This window comes from Argiope bruennichi, chromosome 2, assembly GCF_947563725.1.
Source record: "Argiope bruennichi chromosome 2, qqArgBrue1.1, whole genome shotgun sequence".
NCBI classification, from domain to species: domain Eukaryota; kingdom Metazoa; phylum Arthropoda; class Arachnida; order Araneae; family Araneidae; genus Argiope; species Argiope bruennichi.
Window position 1 is genome coordinate 59,321,018 of NC_079152.1, and position 27,571 is coordinate 59,348,588.

At 26.1% G+C, this 27,571-nt stretch overlaps 1 protein-coding gene across 1 annotated transcript; it reads left to right on the forward strand.

The window, feature by feature from the left end:
- The first annotated feature begins 140 nt into the window (after positions 1–140).
- Positions 141–26,084, forward strand: LOC129961574 (p21-activated protein kinase-interacting protein 1-like). Its single transcript, XM_056075072.1, has 10 exons — positions 141–371; positions 1,974–2,136; positions 8,300–8,417; positions 9,444–9,571; positions 11,281–11,363; positions 11,846–11,908; positions 13,947–14,044; positions 17,030–17,129; positions 20,135–20,219; positions 24,817–26,084. Exons 1-9 carry the CDS (start codon positions 285–287, stop codon positions 20,213–20,215), a joined length of 921 nt encoding a protein of 306 aa, XP_055931047.1. The 5' UTR covers positions 141–284; the 3' UTR covers positions 20,216–20,219; positions 24,817–26,084.
- Positions 26,085–27,571: the final 1,487 nt, after the last annotated feature.

Sequence of the window (27,571 nt, forward strand, 5' to 3'; positions counted from 1 at the left end):
GGCGAAAAAAGCTTTTCCGTAAGCAACCATACATCGATTCCCCCATTTCCATCACTACCGGAATGAAATCCGTCCTCCAGTGCTGCTTCCCCCCACTTCTCCCCCCCTTTCAACTTCAAATGGGGGGTTCAAGCGTCCTCCGGTTAACGAGTCTCGATAACAGACATTGTAGCTATTGCGATTGAGACGCTAGTATAAATGCCAATAACCTACGTCTTTTAAGTTTCTCCGTTTGTGCTTCTGCTGAGTCCTGGAATATTTTTTTTTAAAAAAAAGGAACAATCATGTCTGAGGAGAATGTGCTGTTAGAAATTGTTATAGGAACTTATGAAAAGTATTTACTTGGTTACAAATTGGAGATGAATCAAGATGTGAGATTTTTTTTTTAATATTATGTTAATAAAGTTGCAAAAATGAAAAGAGTTGATGATATAAGGAGAAAAAAAGAGATTATTTGTCGAATATATTGTGTTAATATATTGATATATTGTCTTTAACTGTATGAATGAGACTAATACTAATGTAGATGATACACATGATTTAAAAAAGCCATCAATTAAAACGAATCAATGATTTAAACTGTTAAAGTGAACACTATTCAAAAGTCTCAACAGAATAATAAATTAATTAGTAAATGCATTTCGATTATCAACCACCTTATGGATCAGATTTCGTTCCATACTGTTTTTGTTTTTTTTCCAACTATGCTGTAAGAATCATTAAAGTGATTACTCTATGTCAAATGAAACGAAGAAACCATATCAATGAAAAGTATAAAACACGGCAAAAGGTATTCTAAACAGTTATAGAGTTTAAATGACAATATCAAAATTAATGAACTTTATAAATGATGAAAATAAGACATTTTATCAAGTAAGGGATAATTAAATAGTTGGCATGTGAAAGATTTCCAAGCCCTGAAATATAACAGTTGCATTGAATACCTTGGTAATAGTTTTTTTAGTAATAAATAAAAGGGACCAAGTCTGGTGTTCTAATGTATAAAAACAAAATGTGTTTTCCTATTTGTTAATTATCACATAGGATGTTAGACAACATGTTTTATTTTCTATCTCAAGTTTCTCTGTATTTGTTAATACGAAGATTTTGTAAATAAAAAGAAAAGTATAAATTTTTCTTAAGAACCTGTTTGTGGCTTACAAATTAATTGTTTTCTAAAATTATTCCAGCATTAAAATGTTTGATCCTAGAATTTGTGATACTTCTAATAAAGATTCTCAATATCAATATTTGGAAATACCATGAATATTTTGTCATAGAGCACTGCTCAAATGAATATCTTTCTCTCATTTTAGTGTATTCATTTCTAAAATGACAAAGAAAATATTATCTGATCACCTTTGTTTTAAAAATTTTATACTAAAAAATTTTCCTTTATTTGCATTTGATATTATGGTATATCTTTTTATTAAAAGAATATGTATTTGTCTTATGTATGTATCAACCAAGAATTTAAAATTTTTTGTATAAATTTTCATATAAAGTTATGATTATTTTTTAATAATTGTGTTTCTGAGAATCATATTATTTCTTGGGAAGAAAATAATAATAAAATAACTTAAAATTCTTTTTTTTTGGTTGATTATTTAACAAAGAAGAAGGAAGTGTTGATGGCTCAGGTATCAGTTTTAAGATGTGCCATAAAAACAAAATATTTTTGTTTTTGTTGAAGTTAACAGATGTGATGAAAAAAGGGAATGGGATAAAAATGAATGCAGTGGTTGAGGCACCTCTTATTCTCACCATACTACCAGCTTTTTTTAAAATGCATATTGATAATTAAGAATCTCTGTGTAGTATATTGTCAACATATTTAAAATTATGTTATTTCAATATTAAAATTTTAATATTATCAATTACATTTTTGGTGCACTTATTTTTGTTTATGCTTATGTTTTTATTTATATTTAATCTTATTTTTATGTGAAAATTTCCATTAATTTATTTTGCAGCAATTTGCCTTAAGACCAAGTTTTGCAACCGAAGCCCATTTGCTACCTGTGAAATGTATTGCATCTTCTGAGAAATATTTAGCTTCTGGTAGTGTTGATGAAGCAATTCGATTGTTTAACATGAAGACCCGTAAAGAAATTGGTGCACTACTTCATCACAATGGTAATGTTCTATAAATATAATAGTATGTAATTATTTTAATGAATATCTACATGTGAGTGCTTCCTCATTTTATTATTAATGGTAATTCTATTTAATACAGTCTTTATTTATATAATACCAAGAAACATGGCTGCAAAAAAAAAAAAAAAGTCTTCCTAAAAATGAATTTATAATCTGGAGTTCATTATATTTCTTATTAATTTTAATTTATTACAAAGGTGAATGTTTGTGTATTTTGATATTCTTGCAGCCTAGAGCCTTGACTTAGAACTATCAAACTTGGCACATATATACTTCTGAATGGAGAATCTTCATCTTAGAGCTTTTTAAAAAATTTATATTAGATTTTTAATTAAAAATTCAATAATTTTTTTTCCATGGTAACTTCCAAAAATATCACAGCACTAAAATGATTTTAATATCTTTAAATTAAAAAAAATTATCTTTTTAATGATGATAATGTTTTTATTGCCTAAATTTGTTTCTACATTTAATGAATTTTCAAATAATATTTTAAGCATATTTTCTAACAAGAATCATAACAATTCTAAATGAATATTAATAATATCATAAGTGATCATGCAAAGGAAAAAAAATTCTGAAGGATAATCAAAGTTAATGATAAAAGTCACTATTAAAACTGCAGTTATATTTTTGTTTTTGTTTTACAATCCGAATTACTATCCTGTTCTTAACCCAAATCATTATTGGCAGATTTCAGGAAAGCAAGCTATAAATTTACTTTAATTTGGGAAGAATCTGTAAAAAGTTTAGTTCTATATTTGAAATATTATTAACATAAAAAAATACCATTTAAAATTTTAGTTAATTAAAAATTAAGCAAAATTTTGGTGTTTTCCTATGATAACATCCGAAAATATTACTGCACAAAAACAATTTTTATATTATCTTAAAATTCAAAAAATCATCTTTGCAATTATCCCAATTTTTATAGCTAAAAATAAAAAATATATTTTTAATCGTTTTTTAAACAAAAAAAATTTTAAGTATATTTTTCAACAATGTATTTCACACAAAATAAAATTTAACCTGCGCGAGCATGTTACATGTGCATTGGAAAAATTAGCTTTTTCTCAATGCATTATTAAAAGATTAATTAATTTTTTCAAATTAAAAAAATTAAGCTAATTTTTTCTATCAACTAAACTTAAAAAAGTATAATTTTTTTTTATCATGCATCTGTAAGAAATTAAAAAAAATGTATCGTAGTATTTTTTAGAAAGATAAATTTAAGAAATTTTTTTCTATAAACTTTTAAAGTTTCTATATTATTAATTTAATAATTCTGTGGTGCATAGTTTATGTATCTTTCACTGTAATCAGATCCTAATACTTAAATTCTAAGAAATATTGTTTGAAATAGCTATCTTGTTTAATTAGGAATGATAAAAAGAATAATATTTATCTTTTTGTCTATAATGAATACATTCATTGAAATTTAATGATATGTTAAGGTGAAGTATAAATTATATATATATATATATATATATATAATATTCCTTTATTATTCAAGTGCTTTACGGTAGACAATATTTTTTGTTTTACCATCTTCAGATAAGAAAAATTTCTGGCATCCATCATACAACTGGCTATGTGAAAAACATGGATTTTGTAGGTTCAATCCACACACTTGAAATGGTTGATTTTGCACCTAGTTAATGGTCATTGAGAATGCAATTCGAATGAAGAACTGTTATCATTGAAATCAAAAGACATATTGGTGGGATTAATGGGAATGTGTGGAATCAGCACATCTTCTCTGTTCAATTTTCTGTTAAGAATAGTCGCGTAGATAACATTGTCTTTTGATTCTTACTGCTTGTTTATCTTGAGATTCTGAAGCATGTGAATTTGCAGTTCTTAAATGATCTGCTTCGTTACTTGCTTGTCGTCTCTTGTTTGTTTCAGAAGCTCGAATTTGCTTAATTCTACATGCTTCACTGGTAGATCTACTAAGTGACAATTGCCTGGCTTGGGAAATCCCCCCCCCTGAATCAATTAGCATGATATATACTTGTATAACCAAAATATCATTTGTCAATTCACTGAATAAATAGAAAAATTACTGTTTGCACTGGAAAATTACCATTATATATAATTTAGCTTGATCAGAATCAATAATAAAAATTCTATTTTATATGTTTGTGATAAATTGTGAAGAATATGTGCAGTTCACCACAACCAAAGTATTGTGCATGCCGAACAACAATATCTTGTATATATGACTATTCATTAACCAAAAGAAAAAGTTAGTGCATGCACTAAATATTTTCAATTTCATTTCAATCACATTGATTGGCATCAATGATAATAATTTTATTTTGTGTGATATATGTGCAATTAATTCCGAATGACATGTGTCATTTGTGATTTATTGTTTGCCTTTTGGTAATTTTACAATAATGTTAAATAATAGAAACATATGAAACTATCTGTGAGCAAATTTTATTTTGCTCAAAATAAGTGCTAATATTTGTACTAAGCCTATCACCTTCGTGCCAGTTTAAGCAATAAGATAGCAAAGTTTTATCACAATTGGATGAACAGTGCAGCAGTGCATAAATTACAAACAAAAGCAAATTCATTTTTATATATTAGATGTAATAATTGTACTAAGTAATTTGTGAATGACAGACAAAATGACCCAGACAACTCAGGAGTTAAATCCTCTCTTTATTAATTTAAATGATTATGAAATAATTCATTTAAAAAGCACAGATAAATTGAATTTATTATATACACACAACATATATTTTTTACATACTAGCCGCCTTTGGCGACCAGCCGGTTCGCCAATCTTAATGTTCGTTAAAATTTTAATAATTAAATATTTTATGCAATTTCTACTTTAATAGCTTCTTCATCAAAATATTTTAAAACTTCAAATTTTGATTATCATATAATTCATTCATAATATTATAAAGGCCTTCAGCCATAACATAATATGTATCTCTCATTTTCTGTTAGCACCCGTAGAATTTATGCTTTAAATTAAAGTGGAAATGATTATTCTGCAATTAATCTGCAAAATATAATAATATTTTTTACTGAAACAAAGCATTTTTTTTAATAATATGATTACTGAAAATAGAGTCACTCAGCGTTTAAACTTTATGCGCACTAAAGAATATCTTTTTAAATTTATGTAATATCTCAAGAGTTGGTCAACAAAATTTTCTTAGATTCATTATGAGCAGATCGATTAATTAACAATGTTTAAATTTAAATGCATCAAACACTAAGAAAATAAAACGAATCGTTTAAAATAAACGGATGAAAACGGTAGAATTTATGCTTTAAATTAAAGTGGAAAGAATTTATCTTCAATTAATATAATAATATTTTTTACTGAAACAAAGCATTTTTTTATAATCTGATTACTGAAAATAGAGTCACTCAGCGTTTAAACTTTATGGGCACTAAAGAATATCTTTTTTAATTTATGTAATATCTCAAGAGTTTGTCAACAAAATTTTCTTAGATTCATTATGAGCAGATCGATTAATTAACAATGTTTAAATTTAAATGCATCAAACACTAAGAAAATAAAACGAATCGTTTAAAATAAACAGTTGAAAACAGGTTTTAAAAAAACTACTTAAAAAACGATGTACTTAAAACTATAAGCATATACAAAAAATATATAACTAACATAAATACAATTTACTTACAAAAGCATGCAACTAATCCAAAAATAATTTAAATCATCCATTGATAACGTTGTCATGGCAACAATCAGAACAGAATGCACATGCGTGAATTTTCTTCGCCAGTTACGTAACGCAAATACGTGATTTTTTCTATGCCAGTTGGGGTAACGCTATGCGGATTAGAAATTTTTAATTTCCTTTATTCTGTTTTATTTTAATTCAAAAGTACTTCAGAATGAATCTGAAAGATCGATTCATTAACAATGTTTAATTTTAAATGCATCAAACATTAAGAAAATAAACAGAACCGATTGAAATAATCCGCCGAAAAATTTTAACCCTAGCCTCATTACTGTTGGGAGAAAAAAAACTGAAGCCTTTCTCGTTTGGCGCTGGGGATAATGGAAGATTTTTTTGGCGGAAAAGTTGGCGGTGGGGAAAATGGAAGATTTTTTTGGCGGGAAAGTTAGTTTTTAATTAATAATTAAAATTCTAATTAAAAATTCGAAAAAAGAAACCCCAGGTGCACATTCCCAACCTCCAAGGTATACATGTACCAAATTTGGTAGCTGTATGTCAAACGGTCTGGCCTGTAGAGCGCCAACACACACACACACACACACACACACACACATTGAGCTTTATTATAAGTATAGATATGTGTGTGCTTGTAAAGAATATATACAGAGGCGCAAAAAATTGAGAGTACACCTTACTTTTACTTGATAAATCCGACTTTCAATATAAATAACAAATTACTGGGAAGTTCAAACATGTTTTTATTTTTACACATAACAAATAGTTTAATTTAGAGTAAAAATAAAGAAAAATCAACAAAATTCTTCTAAATTGAAAAGTTTCAGAAGCATTTTAAATAAACATATGCAGAATTTTGCTTCAAAAAATTGAGATTACACCAATGAAATTCTTGTAATATCTCGCATAGAAAGAACGTGTCACTATTTAGTTGCATGTCTTTTGGCTCTTATGCTGGCCTCTAAACGTCATGGTACCGATTTTACCAAATTTTGGTGGTATCTGAAGATATTTTGCCCCATTCTTCTTGCACCACTTGTTTTAAATGGGTTTTGTTTCTAATTTTGTGTTTTTGAACCATTTTTTTCGTGTATGGCGTCGAATATCTAATGGCATTTTGCACAGTTTCTGTACTGTGCAAAATGCCATTAACGTCAAAATATGGCTTCTTTTTCATTGTAAACAGCAGTTACACACACCACCATAGTATCCCGACATGAATGCTATTGAATATTTGCAGGCCATACTTGAAAAGGTGGTTCAAAAACACAAAATTAGAAACAAAACCCATTTAAAACAAGTGGTGCAAGATGAATGGGATAAAATATCTTCAGATGCCACCAAAAATTGATTGAATCGGTGTCGTGACGTTTAAATTCCATTATAAGAGCCAAAAGACATGCAACATAATAGTGACACTTTGTTTCTATGCGTGATATTGCAAAAATTTCATTGGTGTATTCTCAATTTTTTTATTCAAAATTCTACATATGTTTATTTAAAATGCTTTTGAAATTTTTCAATTTAGAAGAATTTTGTTGATTTTTCTTTACTTTTACTCTAAATTAAACCATTTGTTATGTGTAAAAATAAAAACATGTTTTCACTTCTCAGTAATGTGTTATTTATATTGAAAGTTGGATTTATCAAGTAAAAGTAAGGTGTACTCTCAAATTTTTATAGCCACTGTATATGTAATCATGGAACTTGTCATTACGTAATTTCTGGAATTAGCTACATGTTTTAAGCATTTTTGAAGTAGAAATTAACTTTGTGTTTTGACTATACACATAATTTTATTTAGTTAGATTTCAAACACAAATGACTTATCTTGCATTTTTTTTCTACATATCTTACCTTAGTCATTTACTCATCAGGTGTTGATAATTAATAAAATTGATCTTGCATAAATACAAATAAACATATCTATGAATCTTTAATTAGTGATTGATTATCCCAATCCTGAAATGATATGAAAACAATTTTTTTAATGAATGAAGAATGAAATTTAAGCATATTATTGAACATTTTCGTAATTAAATGGCAAGTTTTAAGAATTTTATGACATTTTTTTAACAAAAAGTAAGTTGAAATGGCCTTTTTAACTCGTGCACAAAAGAAATTTTGTATATTTTAGTCTGCTTATAAAAGATAAAGAAATTTTAATAATGTACTTCTAATTGAAAGCTAATTTATAGTAGAATAAATTTTAACTGATAAAAATGAATGCCATTTAAGAGTATATATAAAATTTGTTTTTAGAAAGTTACTTAAAAGAATTTATTTATTATTGAAAGAAATTGTTGTTATATTCTATAGGAATAAAATAATTAAAATTTGTAAATAAAAAACTTTACTGGTTTTTATGTTTTAAAATTCTTGTTTACATGCATATAATTAATCAACAATGTAATTATTAAACATAAAATAATAGATCTATTTGTTTGTTTGCTTAGGAACAATAACTTGTTTAGAATTTCATGATTCATATCTGCTGAGTTGCAGTGAAGATCACTCGATTTGTGTTTGGTCTACCAGTAGCTGGCAGTGCATAAAAACACTTCTTGGTCATGAGTAAGTCAGAATTTTCTTATTTGGCTTATATAGTTCCAACATAATTTTGGTAAAATTTAATTATTTGTTATGAAATTTTATTGAATAAAATTCAGTATATAAGCTTATAGATGCAAAATGAAACAAAAACATTTGTTTTATAAATTTTAAAATAATGAATAAGATTTAGTCATTTTCTTAAAGTGGAACATTGCATTCTGATTAAGTAATCTGAAGTATAATAACCAAAGATTGTTACTATTAGAAATTTATTAGTACTGAATATTAAAGTGAATCAATGACTTAAAAACCTAAATGGGCTTTTATTTTAAAAATTGAATTTAGTAATAAAAAGTTCATCATATGTGCAAGTAAGTTATCTAATATCTAATTACAATTGAATGCCAGTTTTATTCTTTGATTTTTCCTACTTATAAATGATACTTGGAAATGTGCATATTATTTTCTAAAACCTTTCCAGCAAAACATCCTTCTGTAAGTTTTGTATTGGTTATAATTAATATATTTTAGTTTTTAAATAACTTATTCAAAATGATTAAAATTATGAAAAAATATTTTGTTTTTAATGAATTTTATAACTTTAATAATTATAGAGACAAAATTCAACTCAAAAATGTTTTTCTCTGTTCCATCATATTTAAACAAAGTTTGATAATACTAATGCTTACTTCTTCAGAACTACTTATTTTTCATCTAGCTGATATTTATGTGTTACAATAAAAGTGATTCATCAGTTTGATTGATTATTATTATTAATAATAATCATAATAAATGAATTACATTAACTGTAACATGTACAAAAAAACAAAAAACATCACAAATGAAGACATAGTTACTAATATATATTTATAAGTTTTCTAAGAATATTAAAAGAAAAGTTCCAAAGCAAGCAGTTAACATTTCCCTTAGGAAAAATAATTGTGCTGATGAATCCTCTGCAATATTGCTTTTTATTTTTAATATTTTTATACATTTGATTTTATATCATTTTTATTTTTAATTCAAACTTTTTTTTTTTTTTTTCAGAAGCACAGTTAACTTTCTTGCTGTTCATCCTACAGGTAAAATGGCTTTATCTGTTGGGAAAGATAAGACTTTGAGGACATGGAATTTAATTAGAGGACGATCAACATATGTCACAAATATTAAGAAAAGTTAGTATTTTGCTTTCTTGATATTATTCCAAAAAATGAAAATATATTAATTATGGTAACTTTTGAAAGTACTTCTTAGTAAAGACTGAATATTTCATTATTGGGAAGGAGACAATTAAACAATACTTTCAGAGATAACACATTTAAAATACAATTTTTAAATTAATCCTTTAAGTTCACTATTATTACTATAAACAGATGTGTAAAAAAATATAAATGAAAAAACATTGCTGACTTTATAGCAAAATATTCATCAAAATTTATTCGTATATTAACTAATGGCTGACTTTTTATGGGTTTCATCCAATGATATTTTTAATTTATTCTGGATAATAATACAGTTTTTGTAGTTTTATTAAAATATAAATGTTAAGTTTTATAAAAGTGCTCATTGAAACCCTTGGGATGCTTATGTAATTTAAATTACATCATATTGTCACTTTATATTAGCCTTCAAGCAAATTTTCATTGAATAAAATAAAGATTAGGCTAGAAAAAGAGAGTGAAAAATATTGTCTGTAACAGGTGCTTCAACTTTGAATAAGATTTTAGAAACTAACAGCTAAAAAATTTTTTGACGTTCCTTACTGAATCTCCCGTTTTATTTTGCTATTTTTAAGTATATTTATTTATTCTTTATTAACAAAATCTTTTTTATTAGTTTTAGAAAAAAAAATTAATAGTAAAAAAAAATACATGTCAGAAAATTATATCAAAAATCATAGAATTTTTTATTAATGAATTAAGGATAATTGTTATTCAATATTAAATATTCCTATGTTTTTTTTAGCCCACTTTAAAACTAAATGCTGGTAAATATTCTTTTAAATCAACAGTCATATACCTCATTATACATTATCTTATTTTGTGGTTATCCCTTTATTTATTGAAATGTGAATGAATGAGATCTTTGCCCCTCATGTTGCTTTGCAATAACTGGTTCATTTTTTATGAACAATTACAGAATTTGAATGAGCAAAATTATAATTTTCTGACACTTCTATTGTTGGTACCTTTTTTTTAAGCTTATTTCTCTAAATTATACTGATTGTTTGTGACCTTTCTTTTTTAGATGCTCTCAATTTTATTATTTAATGGCGGAAATAGATGATAAATTTAGATAGAAGAATCAGTAAACTAAAAATCCATTTTTCAAATCTCATTTTACAGTAACTTGATAAATATTAATACTAATTGAAAAGTTCAGATAAACTTCCAAACTGTGTTATATATAATGAATATTCTTTCAAGCTTTGCTTTATTTTTCTGCCATAGCTGATTATTATATTTTACATTTATAAAACTATCATACATTTTATAAAAACTTCATTTTTCCAATGACTGTATATGATACAGATTAAGAATTTCTATGTATTAGAAAATAGCATTCATTTTTTATTACAGTTTTTTTTTCTCAAAATATTACATATATTTTATTATATGTATATACTTTTGCTTATTGTAACATATTTATATATTATATATATGGTGCATCATATTTATAAATTACAGGACCAAATGTTATTTCAGAATTTTTTATTTGATTTTTTATAATTTATAACTGGACAATTAAGAATAAAATTGTAAAGAATACTAAATTTTAAAAAATTGTCTTCCATTCTACTCTTAATATATATACAATTTTCCATTTTGCTTTTTATTGTAATTCAATTTTTATCTATAACCTTTAATAATGACTTATATTTCAGTTGCAGATATTGTTCGTTGGTCACCAGATGGTTCTTATTTTTTAGTTTGTTCTGGTAATACCATTGACATCTATTCAGTTGAGGTATGTTTTTATATAATATACATGGAATTTGATTTTTTTCCCCATAGAAAATGAAATAATAATCTAAGACCAATTTAGTGAAAATTTCTTATTTTTAAAAATTACAAAATTACCTAATACAAATATGATTTTAATCTACCTTGAAATATGAAAAAATGAAATCGAGAAAAGGAATATGTGTTGATGTAAGTGTTATTTCCATGCGTCTTATTTAAAACAGGAAAATTTATATCTGTATCAAAGTTGCATGATAAATCTTCAATTTTACAGTGGTAAATTAGCAGTCTAGGTATCTAACAAAATTAAATTTCATGGCAATTTGTTAGGACTAACTCCATATCACATTTATCTTTTCATAATTGTAGTGGATAAACAAAATAAAAGAGCATAAAATTTTTTAAAGTGTGTTAAAATATTAAATTTAGAAAATCAAAACCATTTTAAATATTCTTTTATCTAACAGTTTATTTTTATTTTTATAGAATGCTACAGTTGTATCAACAATTGACTTTCAACAAAAGATATGTGATTTTACCTTTGTAAATGTAAGTTAAATGTCTTTTTCTTGATGAAAAGTGTTTTCTTTTTCTTAATCAGACATGTAATCCCTGTAATTATGCAGGGTGTGTTATGTCATAAAAAATGCGTACATTTGAAAACCATTTTTAAACACCTTAAAGGTGCTTAGTTTTTAAGAACTTCTTAAAAAGTGCTTAACTTTCTTGAGAAATACAAAGAAAACTTTTTGTTTCCTTTTATATTGTGTATGAAAAATCGAAAGCATAGTCCTAAATAGATCTTCTTTGTTGGATCTATTAAGAAAGGAATCTAAAGTGAAATAGATTTAGGGGGGCCAACATGCATTAAGATTACACTTAATTACTTACCCCCCCCCCCACACACACACTTCCTCTTTCTTCAACAATGTACATAGTTGTTTATTGAAACCGCTATATGAAAGGAACAGTACAAGATACATACTGTGATATATTTGTTATGACTAGAAAAACATTCAAACTTCAGCAGAATTCAAAGACATTGAAGAATTTGTTTTGTAATAAATATATGTTTAACATTTTTATGTTGTTAAAGAAAAATACATAGATCACTCTGACTAACGAAAAATAAGAATTTAGCTGGATGACTTTGGTATATAATAAAAATATATCAACCATGGGAGAAGTGGTACTAAAAATAATTATAGTAAAGCCTTTTTAATCTGTTACACATTCAATCATTGTTCTTGTTAATATGTTATTTTGTAGCAATTTCTTGAACAACTTATTAAAGGGACTTTACTGTACTGTATTGAATTGTAATTCATTGTGGTTATAAATCGCATTAGTTACTTGTATAAAATCCATTATGGTGAAATTATAGCCTGAAACCATAAAAATATTAAAAATCCTTCTAGATCTGGTATTACAAGTTTTCGAGAAATAAAAAAAGAAAAAGAAAAAAAGAGGGGAATTATTTTTGAACGATTTTTGCTTTTCCTCTTTTTTAACTCTTAGAAATCCACCCTTTCCCCCTTTGAAATCTTTCTACACATATGGACAGTTGTTGTGATTACAGAGCAACATACAGCATAAAACTTTGAAGTTAAGGATATGGCATTTAGTACGAAGTTGCCTCTTGGTTATTAGAAGCCTCCTAAAAAAAGATTTTTCAAAATTCAAGTTTAATTAAAAAATAAAAATGGTGAGTAGTGCAGGTGAAAATGTATACTTTTAAATCTTATTTGTTACTGCATAAAAGAAAATCAAATAAAACATTTCTTTATACTGTTATGCTTCTGCATCCATGTTGACATTTTCAAAAATGATGTATTCATCCAAATTGAGGAATAATTTGTTCATTTTTAAATGTTGAAAAAAGATTCAAAATTTTTTTTTATTGTAAATCTTATAAAAATATAAAAGTTGATTTAGCTTTTTTTTTTTTTTTTTTTTTTGCTGATCATTTTTATGTTCCTGTTAAAACCAAGAATTTGTTTTACAATAGAAGATATTTTGCTTCTGCAGTGTTGCAGAAATAAATATTAAAATTATTGTGTTATTGCAGAAATAAATATTAAAATTATTGTGTTATTGCAGAAATAAATATTAAAATTTAAAAAGTATGCATTTGAAAGTTAATTATTTTGAAAATTACAATAAAAAGAATTCATTATTATAAAAGAGAAAACAGCATATGCTTAAGAAATGCATGAATGTATAAAGGTGCTTAATTTCTGCAGCAATTTCTCATTGCACACCCTATTGTATTTATTTATTTTTTTAAAGTTCAGATGATTAAAAAAATTCTTCAATTTTGGAAAGTGAAATAAAATTGCATAAAGAACATATTTTATTGAGTGATTAAAATAAGTTTTTATTCAAAAACAGTGAGAAATTTATAATCAGTTATGAATTCTCTTTAAAATATTTTTATGATACTGAATTTCATTTAAATATAAATTCCTTTAAATGTATAGTATGGTTGTTTGACTGTACCATATTATTATTTGATTGTTATATTTTATAATTTTTTTAAAACATTATTACTATTATTGAATAATAACTATGCAATTTTGAATATTAGGATGATTTGCTTGCTGTAGGAGGAGAAAGTGAACATATTAATTTCTATGACATAAAATCTGAAGAGATGCGTTTTAAATTAAAAACAAAGGCAAATAGGTAAATATATTTTCAAATAGAATGCATTTTATGATTCATTTGCTTCCTCTCCCTCTTTTCAATATTATTATTTACTTTTATGAAAGTTATACTTTGGAATTGACAAGTAATTTTATTGCACATATTTTAAAGATACTTTTTAAATTGTTCTACACATATTTGATATATTAAAATTATAAAGGAAATAATTTTAAATTTTTATCTGTAAATATATCTTAAAAAGGTTTCTTATGTGTGTTTATAATAATATCCAACATTTTAAAAAATGTAAAGATTTTAAAAGCAACTGTTTAAATGAAGAATTTAGCTTAATGTGCTGTGTATCTATTGATTGAATTAAAAAAAATTATGTTATTATTTGGGCAGTGATTTTTAAATATATTTGTTCTACCTTATTGCTGTTACTTTTTTTAAGAAATAGTGAAAGTTATCTTATATTCTATGAATTATATTTAAAGCCTCAATTTTATTTCAAACCTAAAATAAAACAAATAATTTTCGTGATAAGAGGAAATCGCAATTCCATATAATCTTTTATAAGCAAATTGCTGATGAAATTAAATAAATGAATAAAATATATTATAAGCTAAATTATGTATTCTTTACTTCCTTTCCATTTGTTTAGTAGAAAAACAAAGAAAAATTAATAGCTACCAAAAAAATCAATTAAATGCTTGAAAAAGTAATATTTACAATTATATTAATCAGATTTTTATATTCAAAGTATCTATATTTATTATGGCTCCATACCTAACTTTTAAACTATTAAAGATAAGCATGGACTTCAAATTAGGAAAATTCTCAAATTGAAATAAAGAATTCATTCCATTTTATTTAAATGTATAGTTTACAAACAAAATAAAAGAAATGAAATGATTTTTTTTTTGAAAGAATTATAAAATCTAAATTTTTTATGCAGTCTCCCTTTTTATGCAGTTTGTTCTGCTGTGCATTTATTGATTCAAATAAAGTATAAATCATCATTTAAAACATTTTTTTTCAATAGGAAATATAAACCTAACTGTAATGGTTTAGAAATGAGATATTGTATTCTTCCAAATCAATGCTTTTATTCTGATGGTATTATCCTTATACATATATATTGCATCCATAAATATGTGCAGGTTTCAACTTATTCATTGTTTTGTTAACTTATTTTCTATTTACCAGATTTTATACTTATCTATTCCTTTAGTCACCAGAAAAGATCCATCGTATCGGACATCAATACTTCCTTGACTATTATTATAGAAAAATAATAATAATTTTATGTTTTCAACTCCCTGCAAACAAAATTTGTGTTTTACGTCATTTGTTTGATTTTGATATAAGGAATTTCGCCTATTCCTGTTTGATCACATGAGATGCAATAAGCATTTGATGTGCAGAAGAGCACGGCAAGTAACTTAATAGTCTTGCCACAAACTACCACAAATTTGATTTTTTTTTTTTTTTTTTTTTTTTTTTTTGGAAAAAGGCAGGTAATCTTAACAGTACAATTGGTAATCTCTTTATATTTGTATATAGTATGTTTTTATGGCTGTTTTCATTGTTGTAGGCATGTGTTCCACATATGCATTGTATTGCTGGTAATAGGCTATATTTTCGACACATACTATATTAACTCTAACTTACTCTACAATTCCGTAATCTGTGATGAGTTAAAATTGAACTCTGAATCTTGAGATCCAATTTTTATTGAAATATTTTGCAAATTTTATTATTTGATATCTTGGTTAGAATCAAAAATTATTTAAATATCTGGAACATTTTCGGCAGTAATAACTAAATAAGGCATACTGATGTAAAGATAAGATTGCCAAGTTTATTCAAAGAAAAAAAAGTAAGAATTAAACAATTAATAAAAAGTGTTGATTTTAGTGATCTGAAAGCTTTCTAATTACTACTAAAAGGTCAATATTTTGTAATCTTATTACTGTTCTTGAAAAGCAACAAATGCTATTTAGTATCTTAAATAAAAATCCAAAAATATATTTTAAAATCTTCTTTAAAAAAATTTGCAAAAAGTATAATGGTCAATTATGAGATCAAGCCAGAAGTTCTAAATTTTTATCAATTTTAGAAACATATTGCTATTGAAATTAAATGAAGCATAAAATGATATTTACAGTATGCTAAATATTGCACAGTCCACTATTTATTGATTTTTTTTTTTTAATAATGCTTCAATATGATAATTTTTTATAGATTTTTTTTCTTAATAATTAGCTCTCAGAGTAAAATTGTATTTAGAAATCTATATTGCTTAAATTATGATAGCTTTTTTTGTTAAATATATCCATCTGTTTGGCCAGAGTTTTAACCATTTTCTCAATCACAATATTTTAATTTCTTCTCTCAGTGTAGGTTTGAGATTTATTCTCTTTTCTTGTATACTGGCAGAATTTCTCAAACTCATACTTTGTCTTTATCATAAATTGTCGAAAACAATATTGAAAAAACTGTTAATTATTTTTTAATATTTTAAAATTAAGATGCCATTTTAATATTTTTATATCAGTTTTTTTCCCCCGAATCAGAAGAATTATGATGTACATTATTTTCATTATTACTTCACCATTCAGATAATAAGATGCTAAACTATAAATGGCATTCTGTTATTCTGTTTCCATTTTAAAATGTTGACTTAAGATTGTTTATGAAAAATTATAAAATGTTTTTTTTTTTAACTTTAAGATAAAATAAAATTTATTGTAACTTACTTAATGGAATAAAACAGATTAATTTATTTCTGAGATATATTGAAGGAAATGATTTATTTAGACTTAAAATAAGATACAATCTAAATTGGGAATCTAATGCAACGTGTAGCAATTTTGTTGTACTGTGCAACAATTAATTAGTGTAATTGCCTTTATTGCTTTTTCATTTAATGCAAAGATTATGTATTGTAAAAATTATTTATTTCAAGCCTTTTTTTTTTAATTATTAAAAAGTAAAAATACAGATTATTTTATGTTTCAGGATTAAAGCTCTAAAGAGTGTGAGCGTTAGTGATGAGACATTTCTTGTATCTGCATCTAGTGATGGTTGCATTAAAGTATGGCATATGGATTTAAGTCAGGTATGAAAAGAAATTCTTTGAAAATTACATTTATTTTAAAAAGTTTTTTTTAAATAATATAGGGAGCAACCTCTTTTTTTTTTCTTTCTTTTTTTTCCTATGAAAAATGTACAGTTCAGTTTAATTTTCACTGCTTGTTTGAAACTCAGTAATGTAAAATTCTGCTAATTCAAAGCTGACTACAATAAAAGGCTGGGATTAAGAAAAATGGTCTAAAAATGATGATAGTAAGAGAAAATAGCAATTTTTAAATTAGAAAACTGGCAGATTTATTTTAAAGTTTGAACAGAGGATACAAAATGGATAAATAAACAGTAAGAATACTCAACAAACAAGCAACATGCATCTCTTTAAATTCAACAGTTGTGCATTTAAGCTTTGAATTAAGCAATACAGTTTGCATCTAACATATTCACTCTTTGAATTTTAAAAAATTGTTATTCTTTTGGAATACATTGTGCTTCAACTTAGTCCTTGGTTGAACAAAAGGTCTAAATATTAAATGTATCAGCATTTTGTTTATATATTGAACTACTGCTGAAATATGATAATTTGAGGAGTCACAATATATTTAGTATTAAAAAATTATTCATTTAAAATCACTGAGGATGCAAGATACCAATGTATTTCACTAAATAATATTTCAAAAATGCAGACCGTTTTTGGTTTCAAATTGACCAAAATAAAATTGAAATATTAATATCTTAATAGCATATTGTTACAAGTTCTGTAAAGTGAAAGTATTTTATTTTCTTGGCAAAATTTTTCGTGACTGGCTTGGCATTATGGATTTTCCTAGAAAATTTGGGAATCTCCTTAGTATAAAAACCTTGCTGCAATCACTGATAAAGGAGTTGCTATTGTACTTCATTAGTGAGAGTGATGCAATCATCACTATTTCTGATCAAGACGGAATTGTTGAAATTGGCTAAGTATCTTATTCAGTTTAGCAGATAGTGTCTTGAGTTTTCCCCCCATATACTATGCTAGTGGAACTCGTGTATAGCAGTTGTAATCTGTTGAAGACTGGATTTTTTTTTTTTTTTTTTGTCTGATCGACTGTAAAAACTTGTAAACAATTACCATTAATAAAATTTTATGTCATCTTAAAATTCCTTTTGATGTCCCTGTCCTTTTTGGCAATATCGGATTGCATGCATATTTTATTCTCAGACACATATAATTCAACTTTTTATTCCAAATCATGTTGGAATTACTTTGATTAGAAACCAAAAGTTAGTATTTATGATTTCAATAAACGTCTCCCTATATTTTTTTAATTAAAAAAAAATCTGAATGTGTATATGTATTTTAAACTAAAATATGCATCTAACCTTGTTCTCATTTCAAAAAGAAAAAAGTTATAGTACTAATACATTTGATTATTTTTTACTATGCTAAACATACTTTCACCTTGCAGAGTGAAATTTGCGAAATGATCTTTGCTATCCAAATTTTAGAATTGAATTAATATTAAAATTTTTGTTGTTCCTTACTGCCAGCATCCTGGGAAAGTCATCATATAAACCTGAAAAGACTCATAGACTTTTATACAAAAATCATCAAATTCTAGATTTAGAGTTGTATGATTGGCTAGCTCTGTATTACGGTAATAACTAAGGAAAGAATAAATGAAACAATATAATTTTATTTATTTAAAAATCATGTATGGCATCTTTGATTTTTGTAAATTGTAAACAGTTTTTCTTAGATTTCATTTTTTTTTCAAAATGTTAATTTTTATTATCCTAATGACAATGCTTATATAAGTTTGTCCAAGTTTAAATGGATATAGAAATATTGGAGATGAAGACCAGGAATAATTGCTTTTATAATTTTAACTTTAAAGTGAGTTGCTTTCTGGTAAATTATTGTACTACTGGGAAATGTAGTCTTTGAGGGAGCAATGTTGCAATTTTTTATAATTGAATGTTTGGGTTTTGGCCCAAGTTTGCCAACTTTGTGATGACTTCACAAAATTTTGTTTTCTTTAAAATTGGGATATGTTCAAACAGTATCTAAAGGTGTTGCTGCAATTGCCAACCATAAGCATTCCTACTTTTTCAGGTCACAACAAAACTGTTGAATTTGGCAAAGAATCTGAGCTGATTTGTTGCATAGATTCTTTTCTTTCTTCGTTTTTTGTGAATGAACTAGTATGTTATAATTGAGTCTACTGAAAATTGAATTATTATTGATTGATGAACTGGAAAATATTTGGCAATAATTATTGTAAATGAAATTCTGCTTATGTCTTTAAAATCCATTGAATTCACAAACCTATCGAAACTGTAGTAATATTAATAAAAAATTGAAAGCATCAAAAGAAAGATTTTAAAATGTTAGTTTCATATAAAGAAGAAAAAAAAATGTGTGTGCCTGTTTCCTTCCATTTGTTTCAGTTAAATATTCCTCATCCTTTATTCAGTTTAAATATTCCTCATCCTTCTTGATTAAGTATAAGAAATGATGTTCTACATTGGATTTTTCAGTCATGAATATATTTGATAATACAAATATTAATTGACTGCTTATTTTTCAAAACTAATTATAAATGAAAAAAATACAGTTAGTTTCTGTCAGTTTTTGCCAAGAGTTTTTATTTTTTTAAGTCAGCTGAATAATTTTCAGTCTAACTTATATATACATTAATATACAGATGCATAAATTTAAAAGTTTGGTACATTTTTTTTTTTTATCATGGAAATTTGTGGACTTTTAAAATTACTTCAAAGTATTAAAATCTTATCATTATCAAATGCTTATTCATTTTATGCTAAATAAAATTGAGATTTCGTGTTGGGTTGTTTTCCTATACATGTTGCCTTATTGACTGTGAAATTTATAAATGAATAATTTCTGTACTCACCTATCATGCAAAACTGCAACTGGTCAAAATTCATTATGATATCCTCTCTTGATTCCACTCTCTTTGTAATGTAACTAATATTTTAAAATTTTAGTCCTTTCTTTTACTACGATAATTACTTTTTTCTCCTTTGTAGGATGAAATGAAAGCTCGAAAGGTTGCTAAAGTAAAGACACAAAGTAGACCAACTTGTATGGCAATTGTCATGGGAAATTAATTAGGCAAGTGCAATCATTTATATATTTTTGGTAATTTTAATTACTTTATATTATTGATTTCTGTATTCTTTGGAAATCTGTGATGACAATGTGCATAGCATCATGAAAAGTGTTTCTAGTGTGAAAATCATTTTTAAACACCTTAGAAGATCTGATCTGAAATATTACTAAAATTTATCGGTTATGGACTTCAACGATTGCATTTCATAATATGTTACTTATGTGAATTTTGAGTTGAATTAATGGATTATGCCATTCTATTTTGATGTACTTTCTTAGTGTTTTGTATTTCAAACTGAAAGTAGAAAATGGTGCCAGTGGATCTCAAATTTAAATAGGGCTTACATTCAGCCAGCTATAATCCATCCAGTAATACCATGCAAGTGAAAAAATTATATAATAGTATGCACTTGTCTCTTTGAGACAAGAACTTATTGTCCTCTTTCTCAGCGCATGGGCACTCCTCCATTTGTGCATGTGTGACTTACTAGAACTGGCTGAGTTGAAACCCATGATTGAAAAGTTGGAGTCGGCAAGAGATTAGATTAAACGGAAGATGTCTGTGACTTTATTGAGCTATGTTATGGGAGATAAAACTTTGCCGAAAATGGTGGATGGATATGCTGATGATATTGCTTTACCAGAAGTGAATGTGAAACTTGAACTGGTTGATGTAAAGGTACTGCTATTTATTTATATGACATAAATTATGACTATGTTAAAATATGCTGGAACAGCAAGATATTCATGTTAAAAGTTAGTCACTGTTTTTGACTAGTCATTGTTTGCAGCCTGCATTTTTTCATTTGGAATGGAAACGAATTAAGAATATTGCATCATTTGTAAAAGATAATCAATATTTTCATTAAAGTAAATGAAGAATTGCAACCTATTTTTTTAACTGTACTTTATCGGAGAAGTGTCGTTGTTTTGAATAATTTCAATGCTACCACAGGAATATATAGCTTTTAAGACTGTGTTTCTGGACAAGACAACGCCAGAAATTCTAGAGGAAATAAATCAGAACTAAAGGAATGGTCAAATCAAAAGAAACCTATAAAGAATATTATCTCTTGAATATGGACTTGCCGGACATAAACGAATAAATTGTCTTTAAAACAGGAGCAATATTTTCCCATTATTCACTGATATATCCATGCCAGTGTAATTTCACAAGATGACAAAAGTTGGATAGCTAACTAACTCTGGATTATTTTATTTAATAGCAATATATTCGAAAGTTACAAAAAATTTACTGTTCCAGATGTAGTCAAAGCTGTAGAAGGCAAAAACTTTTTTTATATGGTTCTGAACAAACTAATGTAAAGACCCTAGTCGCTGATAAATAGCAAGAAAATTATTTAACAGATGTATGGTATGTACCTAATTTGAAATGCCTTATTGTTTTCTGTCTCTCATGCTTTAAGCAAAGGACTGAATGGTGAATTTAATTACTTCAATTAATTTTACTTCAATAAAAATGATAATCAAACCATTGCAATATGTCAAAAATCAGGAAATAGTCTGTTTTTGATGGAAATGCTAGTAAAGAATCCTAGAAACTATTCTTATTTCAACTACAAGTGGTTTTTTTCAAGTGATGTATGAAAGATTGGTTCATCATGTATGTGACTTTAATACCTGTAACTGTATCTCTCATGTTTTCATGCATCTGCATCATGTTTTTGTATATACTTAGCCATTTTCAAATTATTCTCATTTCAATCTTAACTAGGCGGCAGCATCTTTTTGTCTTGTTATACATTGAATTTTCAGACAAAGTTTACTTTATTTTTTTATTATTATTATTTTAAATTGTGTTACAATGCAGAAGTGGGGTTAGCTAACCTGCTTTGTAATAATGTCATTTTTATCAAGATTATGACTTACAATATATTGCATTTGAGCTTGAAGAAGAAATTCCGAGGATCACTGGAAACCTTGCTTTCAAAAACTTAATTTTAAAAAGTAACAACTACAATGAGGAATTAATACTCAGAATTTTATCTAATTTGAATGATGAAAGAAAATCTGCTGAATAAACAAAAAGATTTGCCACTGAACACGAACTAGTGATGAAAGAAGCTATACGACAGCATGAACTAGTGATAAAAAAGCTAGAAGTTGACGCTCAAATTTTAGCAAACAATAATTAGTTGACAAAACCAAAAGTTGAATGGCAAGTGACATTTTGATCCCGAAATTGATGTTATTGGTTTATTTTAAGTACATTTCGAAAGTAATGAATAGAGTTAATATGGTACCTTCATTGTGGATGGCATGTTTGATTGGAGCTCTTTTGAGTGAAATGGTAGAACTCATCATGAGAGAACCATAAGAATTAGCTGAAAATTAATATGCGTCAAGGAATTGCTACGCTACATTTTAAATTAAGAGCTGAGAAGTTTATACATTGTTTTACTCTCGTAAAATTAAGGATGGGAAAAACTTGGCAAGAATACTTTTATGAACTCAAAACTTACTTCAATGGCTGGATAAATGGATTGAAAATAGAGACAGCAGAAGATTTAAAAGGCTTAATAATTTTGGACTATATCAAACAAAGTGCGCCATCAGATGTTTAAGAATAATTCACAAGTGAGTGGTCATTATTAAAATCGCCTATTGCATTAGTTGAAAAAAATTGATGAATACCTTGAATTACAGGATCAATTCAGAAGTAAAACTGAAATTTTTTCTTCTTGATGGCAAACTCACACTAAAAAGACAGATTCTGCTCAAATTAATTACAGGATTCGATTCAAATATTTGTTACAATTGTTTTGAAAAAGGACGCTCTTCACATAATTGCCCAAAACCAAGACAACCCAAATTTTGTACTGCTTGCTGGACTGAAGGAACCAAGGATTATCGGAAAACATTCTATAGTTCGTTGATAATTATTTCATCATCAGTACATGTAGAGAAGCATGTGGCTACGAAAACTGTTTGGTCATACTATGTTTCTACATCAATGTTGACATTTTCAGAAATGATGTATCCATCTAAATAAACAGGTAGTTTATTAATTTTAAGAAATATTGAAAATAATCAGATTTTTATTGTTAATCTTATAAGAGTTGACTTAATTTTTTGGTATTGATAGTTTTTCATTTCGTAATCTTTTTTGTTTTTGTACAAAACAAGACATAATTTGTTTTACAATAGAAGACGTAGTGCTAATACAGAAATAAATATTAAAATTTAAAGAATACACATTTAAAATTACTTTTTATAAAAAAAAAATTCAATATAAACTATGTATTATTATTAAATACAAAACACATGCTTAGAAAATACGCAGGATTACATAAGCATACATGTACAAAGGTGTTAATTTTAAGAGTTTCAGTTTTAGATGTGATTTCACTATGCGTCCAAAAGCTGAAGTTCTATTTCATCACAAACTGTTTCTAATTGTTCCCGATATTCAGGGAATCAGAAGAAATCCTCAACCAAGATACCATCAACCCCATGAATCATGAGAAACTTTGCTGCAAATTGCAAATTAAAAAAAAAGTGTGGCATCAATGTATTTGTAAACATTGCTAATGACATCACAATCTGCTCACAAGTGCTATAAAAACTTTGATATCTTAATTTTTGAAAGAAAAAACATTTCAAGTGATAATAGTGATGTCAAGAATATGGATCAAACCCCACCCAACAAGACAGAAACAATCAAAGTCTTGGAGAAAGTTTGATGGTACTTAACATCCATTCAAGATGCAATGCAACAGACAAAGAATTTAAAGCCTTCAGTATATTAGAAAAGAAAATTATTTCTAGTAATCAGCATCTTCATTAATCAACACTACTGGATTATTTTCATACACTTGCATGTATTTATTTCCAAAAATACTGTTTTTGTCACCGAAAATATCCCCCCCCCCAAAAAAAAAAAAATCTCCCATTTTGCCTAAATTGTTCCACCACTTAAGTTGTCAAAAATATTTCATCACTTGAATGACGATTTAATGAGGTTTTACTGTTGTAATAATCTTAAGATATTGATTTTTAAGAAACGAAAAAAAAACAAACTGAGATTGAATATTTAAATTATCTTTTATTTTTTTTTATGTTTGAAAAAAAAAAGAATTTTTAGTGTTTTAAAAAACAATTTTAAATATTAGTTAAGCAATGGTAATTATTCTAATTAATATGAAAAGTTTAATATAGTCCAGTTTTGTTAGTTAGTCCAGAAGAATAGCATTACCTATGGTATTAAAAATCAAACATAGCTTGTTGCTTTGAGTAAATGATTTAAGATAGAGCATTTGACGTGAGAAAAAAAACTTTACAAACAAAGGATATTTTTATAAAAACTTAAATTACTTAATTTTTTTAGATGATATGGCAATTCAATAAAATAAGTGCATAAATTTCTTTAATTAAAAGTAAGTTATTTAAAATAATCAACAATTTTTGTTATATAAATTTGCCATATGTTGCTTATATTTATTTAAAATCTGTTAATGATATCAGTATCAGATTTTTATTCCCTCATATTATTTTTTTAATTTTGACAATCTGCTATTTGTTACAATTATTTATTACAATTGTTATAGCATAATAATTATTATTTTCTTTTCTATTTTAGGTTCCCATTGGAAATGTTATGTACATAAGTTAGCTAGCTAGTTCTAGTATGTATGTTAGCTAGTTCTTCAATTCAGTAGGGAGTTGAAAATCCGTAGTTTCTAACCACATTTTTGATGAAGACAGACAACAATGCAAAAGTGTCAAAATTGAAAATTTTATTCTAATGTTTTGCTTAATGGTTCGAAAGAAATGAAAAAGACTGAAATCCCATGCAACGAGCTCGCGATCAGCATGCTCGATTTGCGACTTTGAAAAATGAATACTTTGAGCAGGGGGAAAAAAATCCCCATAATCATCAACAATATACTTTCATATATCATACTGCAACAATATACAATATCAATACTTTCCTTTAAAAAAGCTTCGATTCCAAAGGAATGCTAAAACCAATCGGAAAACATTGATAGCAATGTTGTTAAAAGAAGGGATTTGAAAAACCGGATCACCGATATGACAGATGTCTGAATCTTCATGGTAATTATATCGAATAACAATATATGTGTGCAAATTGTAGCGATAAAGTCCTCACTATTCATGACTTTTTTGCAACCCTTCGGAGACTGAAAAAAGATTCAAAATCTGCAACGTAAAATGTGTTCTGTCATAGTATTCGATAATATTATATATTTACAAGCAATATAGCAATTAAAATCCACCTAGTAAAAAAAATAGAAATTTTTGCCTTTTTTTCATGAAAATTACAATTTATTGAGGCAGAAAAAAATGAGGGAAATCGTAAACTATCACGCTTACAAATTTCATTTTTATCAAATTTGTTGAGATTTTATGCCATATGGTGAAAATTCATTCTTCATCAGCACTGTTTTCATTGTTATTTAAGATTTCCTTAGAACATCCTTAGATTTCCTTAGAAAATCCCCATAGTTATCAACAATTCGTAAAGGAAATACTAGAAGTATTAGAAATCACCGAATGTGTTTTTTTTTTAAATCATAAAATGTGTCCTTATTTTAATGAATGTATAAATGGAATGACTTTTACTATATATATGTAAATAATCGTTGTAAAAACTTATTTAAATTAAAATTTTCCTTCTTACATTTGTTACTATGTTGTTCAATCCCCTGCATGGAACCATAAATGGAGAATTAAGATTAAAAACCATTCCATCTCTTAAGTGAAATTCTGAATTATATTAAAAATTAAATTTACCTTAATAATTAGGAAGTTGTAAAAAGTCTAAACTGTTTGTACTGTAAAATAATAATTCATTGTATCTTGTAAATAAACATTTTCCATCAGAAACCATTTGTTTTTTATTATATGTAATAAAAAATGTACCAACTTATATAATTACAATTGAAATGATTATTATGTTTCAGTATTAATTATGTCTGCTTAGTGAGCTTAAAAATTACATGAAACTTTTATTACTGAATCATTAATGTTTCTTAAAGTTAAGGGGGAAATAACATTATAGAAAACATTTTTAGCCTTCCTTGAGTCCTCTTTTTTAATTTTTTTTTTTTATTTCAATGTTTAAAAAAAAAAAAAAATTAAAGGAAGAAACTATGATGTAATTTATTTTACACCATATTAAAAATTAATGTCTCAAAAATTTCTATATTTTCAACTTTTTTTACAGAATTTTAAATTTTTAGTAGAAGTATATCTAATATTTTTATATCTAAAGAAAATATATAAATAAGTTAAGAAAAAAATCCATTAAATATATTTATGCCTATTGCGATCAAAAAGTATTTATTAATTTTGTTCATTTGGAAGAATATTAATGATATGCATTTTTAAAAACTTTCTCCAATTCTTACTGCAATAGAAGTAAATTCACAAAAGACCAAAAAGTTATTTATGAAAAAACAAATATTTGCCTATGAATCATATGACATTCTTAACTTTGTTCTAAACGTCTCTTTTGTAACTTGAAATGATGTTTTTAATTTAAACTCAGTTAAGTTTTTTTATATTATGGCCCCTAAAGAGATATCTTCAAATATGAAAGAGGAGTACAACTTTATAAAAGACATAAGAAATTCAAATGAAAAATACAAGATGGTTACAAAGTCTTTTTCTAAATATGAAAAATTATTGCCAAAAAAATATGTCATAATTTGACATATTTGAAATTTGCCTTAAAAATATGAAGAATTTTAGAACCAAAATAGGGAATTTTAAATTTTTTAGTTTTTCCATCTAAATAAAAATGCTTATATTTCTGAATACTGCAAGAGTAAAAAATACAACATTCATTACTCTTAAGCTACAGAAAACTCATCTTTTTTCTTCTGCAAAGATCAATTCAAATCCCAAAGCAGAGGAAAAATACTTAAAATAGAATAGTGAGTACAAGCTACGTAAATGCTAATGAAGCTATTAAAATTGAATGTAATATATTAACAGTGTTTTATATTTGAGAAGAATACTACCAACAAAAATACTTGAAGGCATGTCAAAAAATGTTGCTATTTTAAAAGCTGCACCTTGTTTAAATCCATATTTATTGAAAAACATTGGTATATTATATGAAATGCAAGTGGTTCATTTGTTTCAACTTTTTAAATTGAAAATACAAATTTCCACTGTATGTGCAGAACATGCAAAAATCAAATTTCCATGAAAAATCTAAGAAGTGAACACAAAGAACAACTTTATTAATTTAATAAAGAAATTCGTTTAGATTATGTCTATTCTACTGTTTTGAGGTCCATTGATTTTTGTGACACTGCAAAAATAATTTCTAGTATTGTCATATGGCAATGCAGTCATGAAAAGTA

Excerpts from the sequence above, each read along its gene's own strand:
- LOC129961574 (XM_056075072.1), top strand. The coding sequence starts at position 285 with ATGTCTGAGGAGAATGTGCTGTTAGAAATTGTTATAGGAACTTATGAA. Across the intron at positions 14,045-17,029 it reads TTAAAAACAAAGGCAAATAG|GATTAAAGCTCTAAAGAGTG; the intron begins GTAAATATATTT and ends TTTATGTTTCAG. Across the intron at positions 17,130-20,134 it reads GGCATATGGATTTAAGTCAG|GATGAAATGAAAGCTCGAAA; the intron begins GTATGAAAAGAA and ends TCTCCTTTGTAG.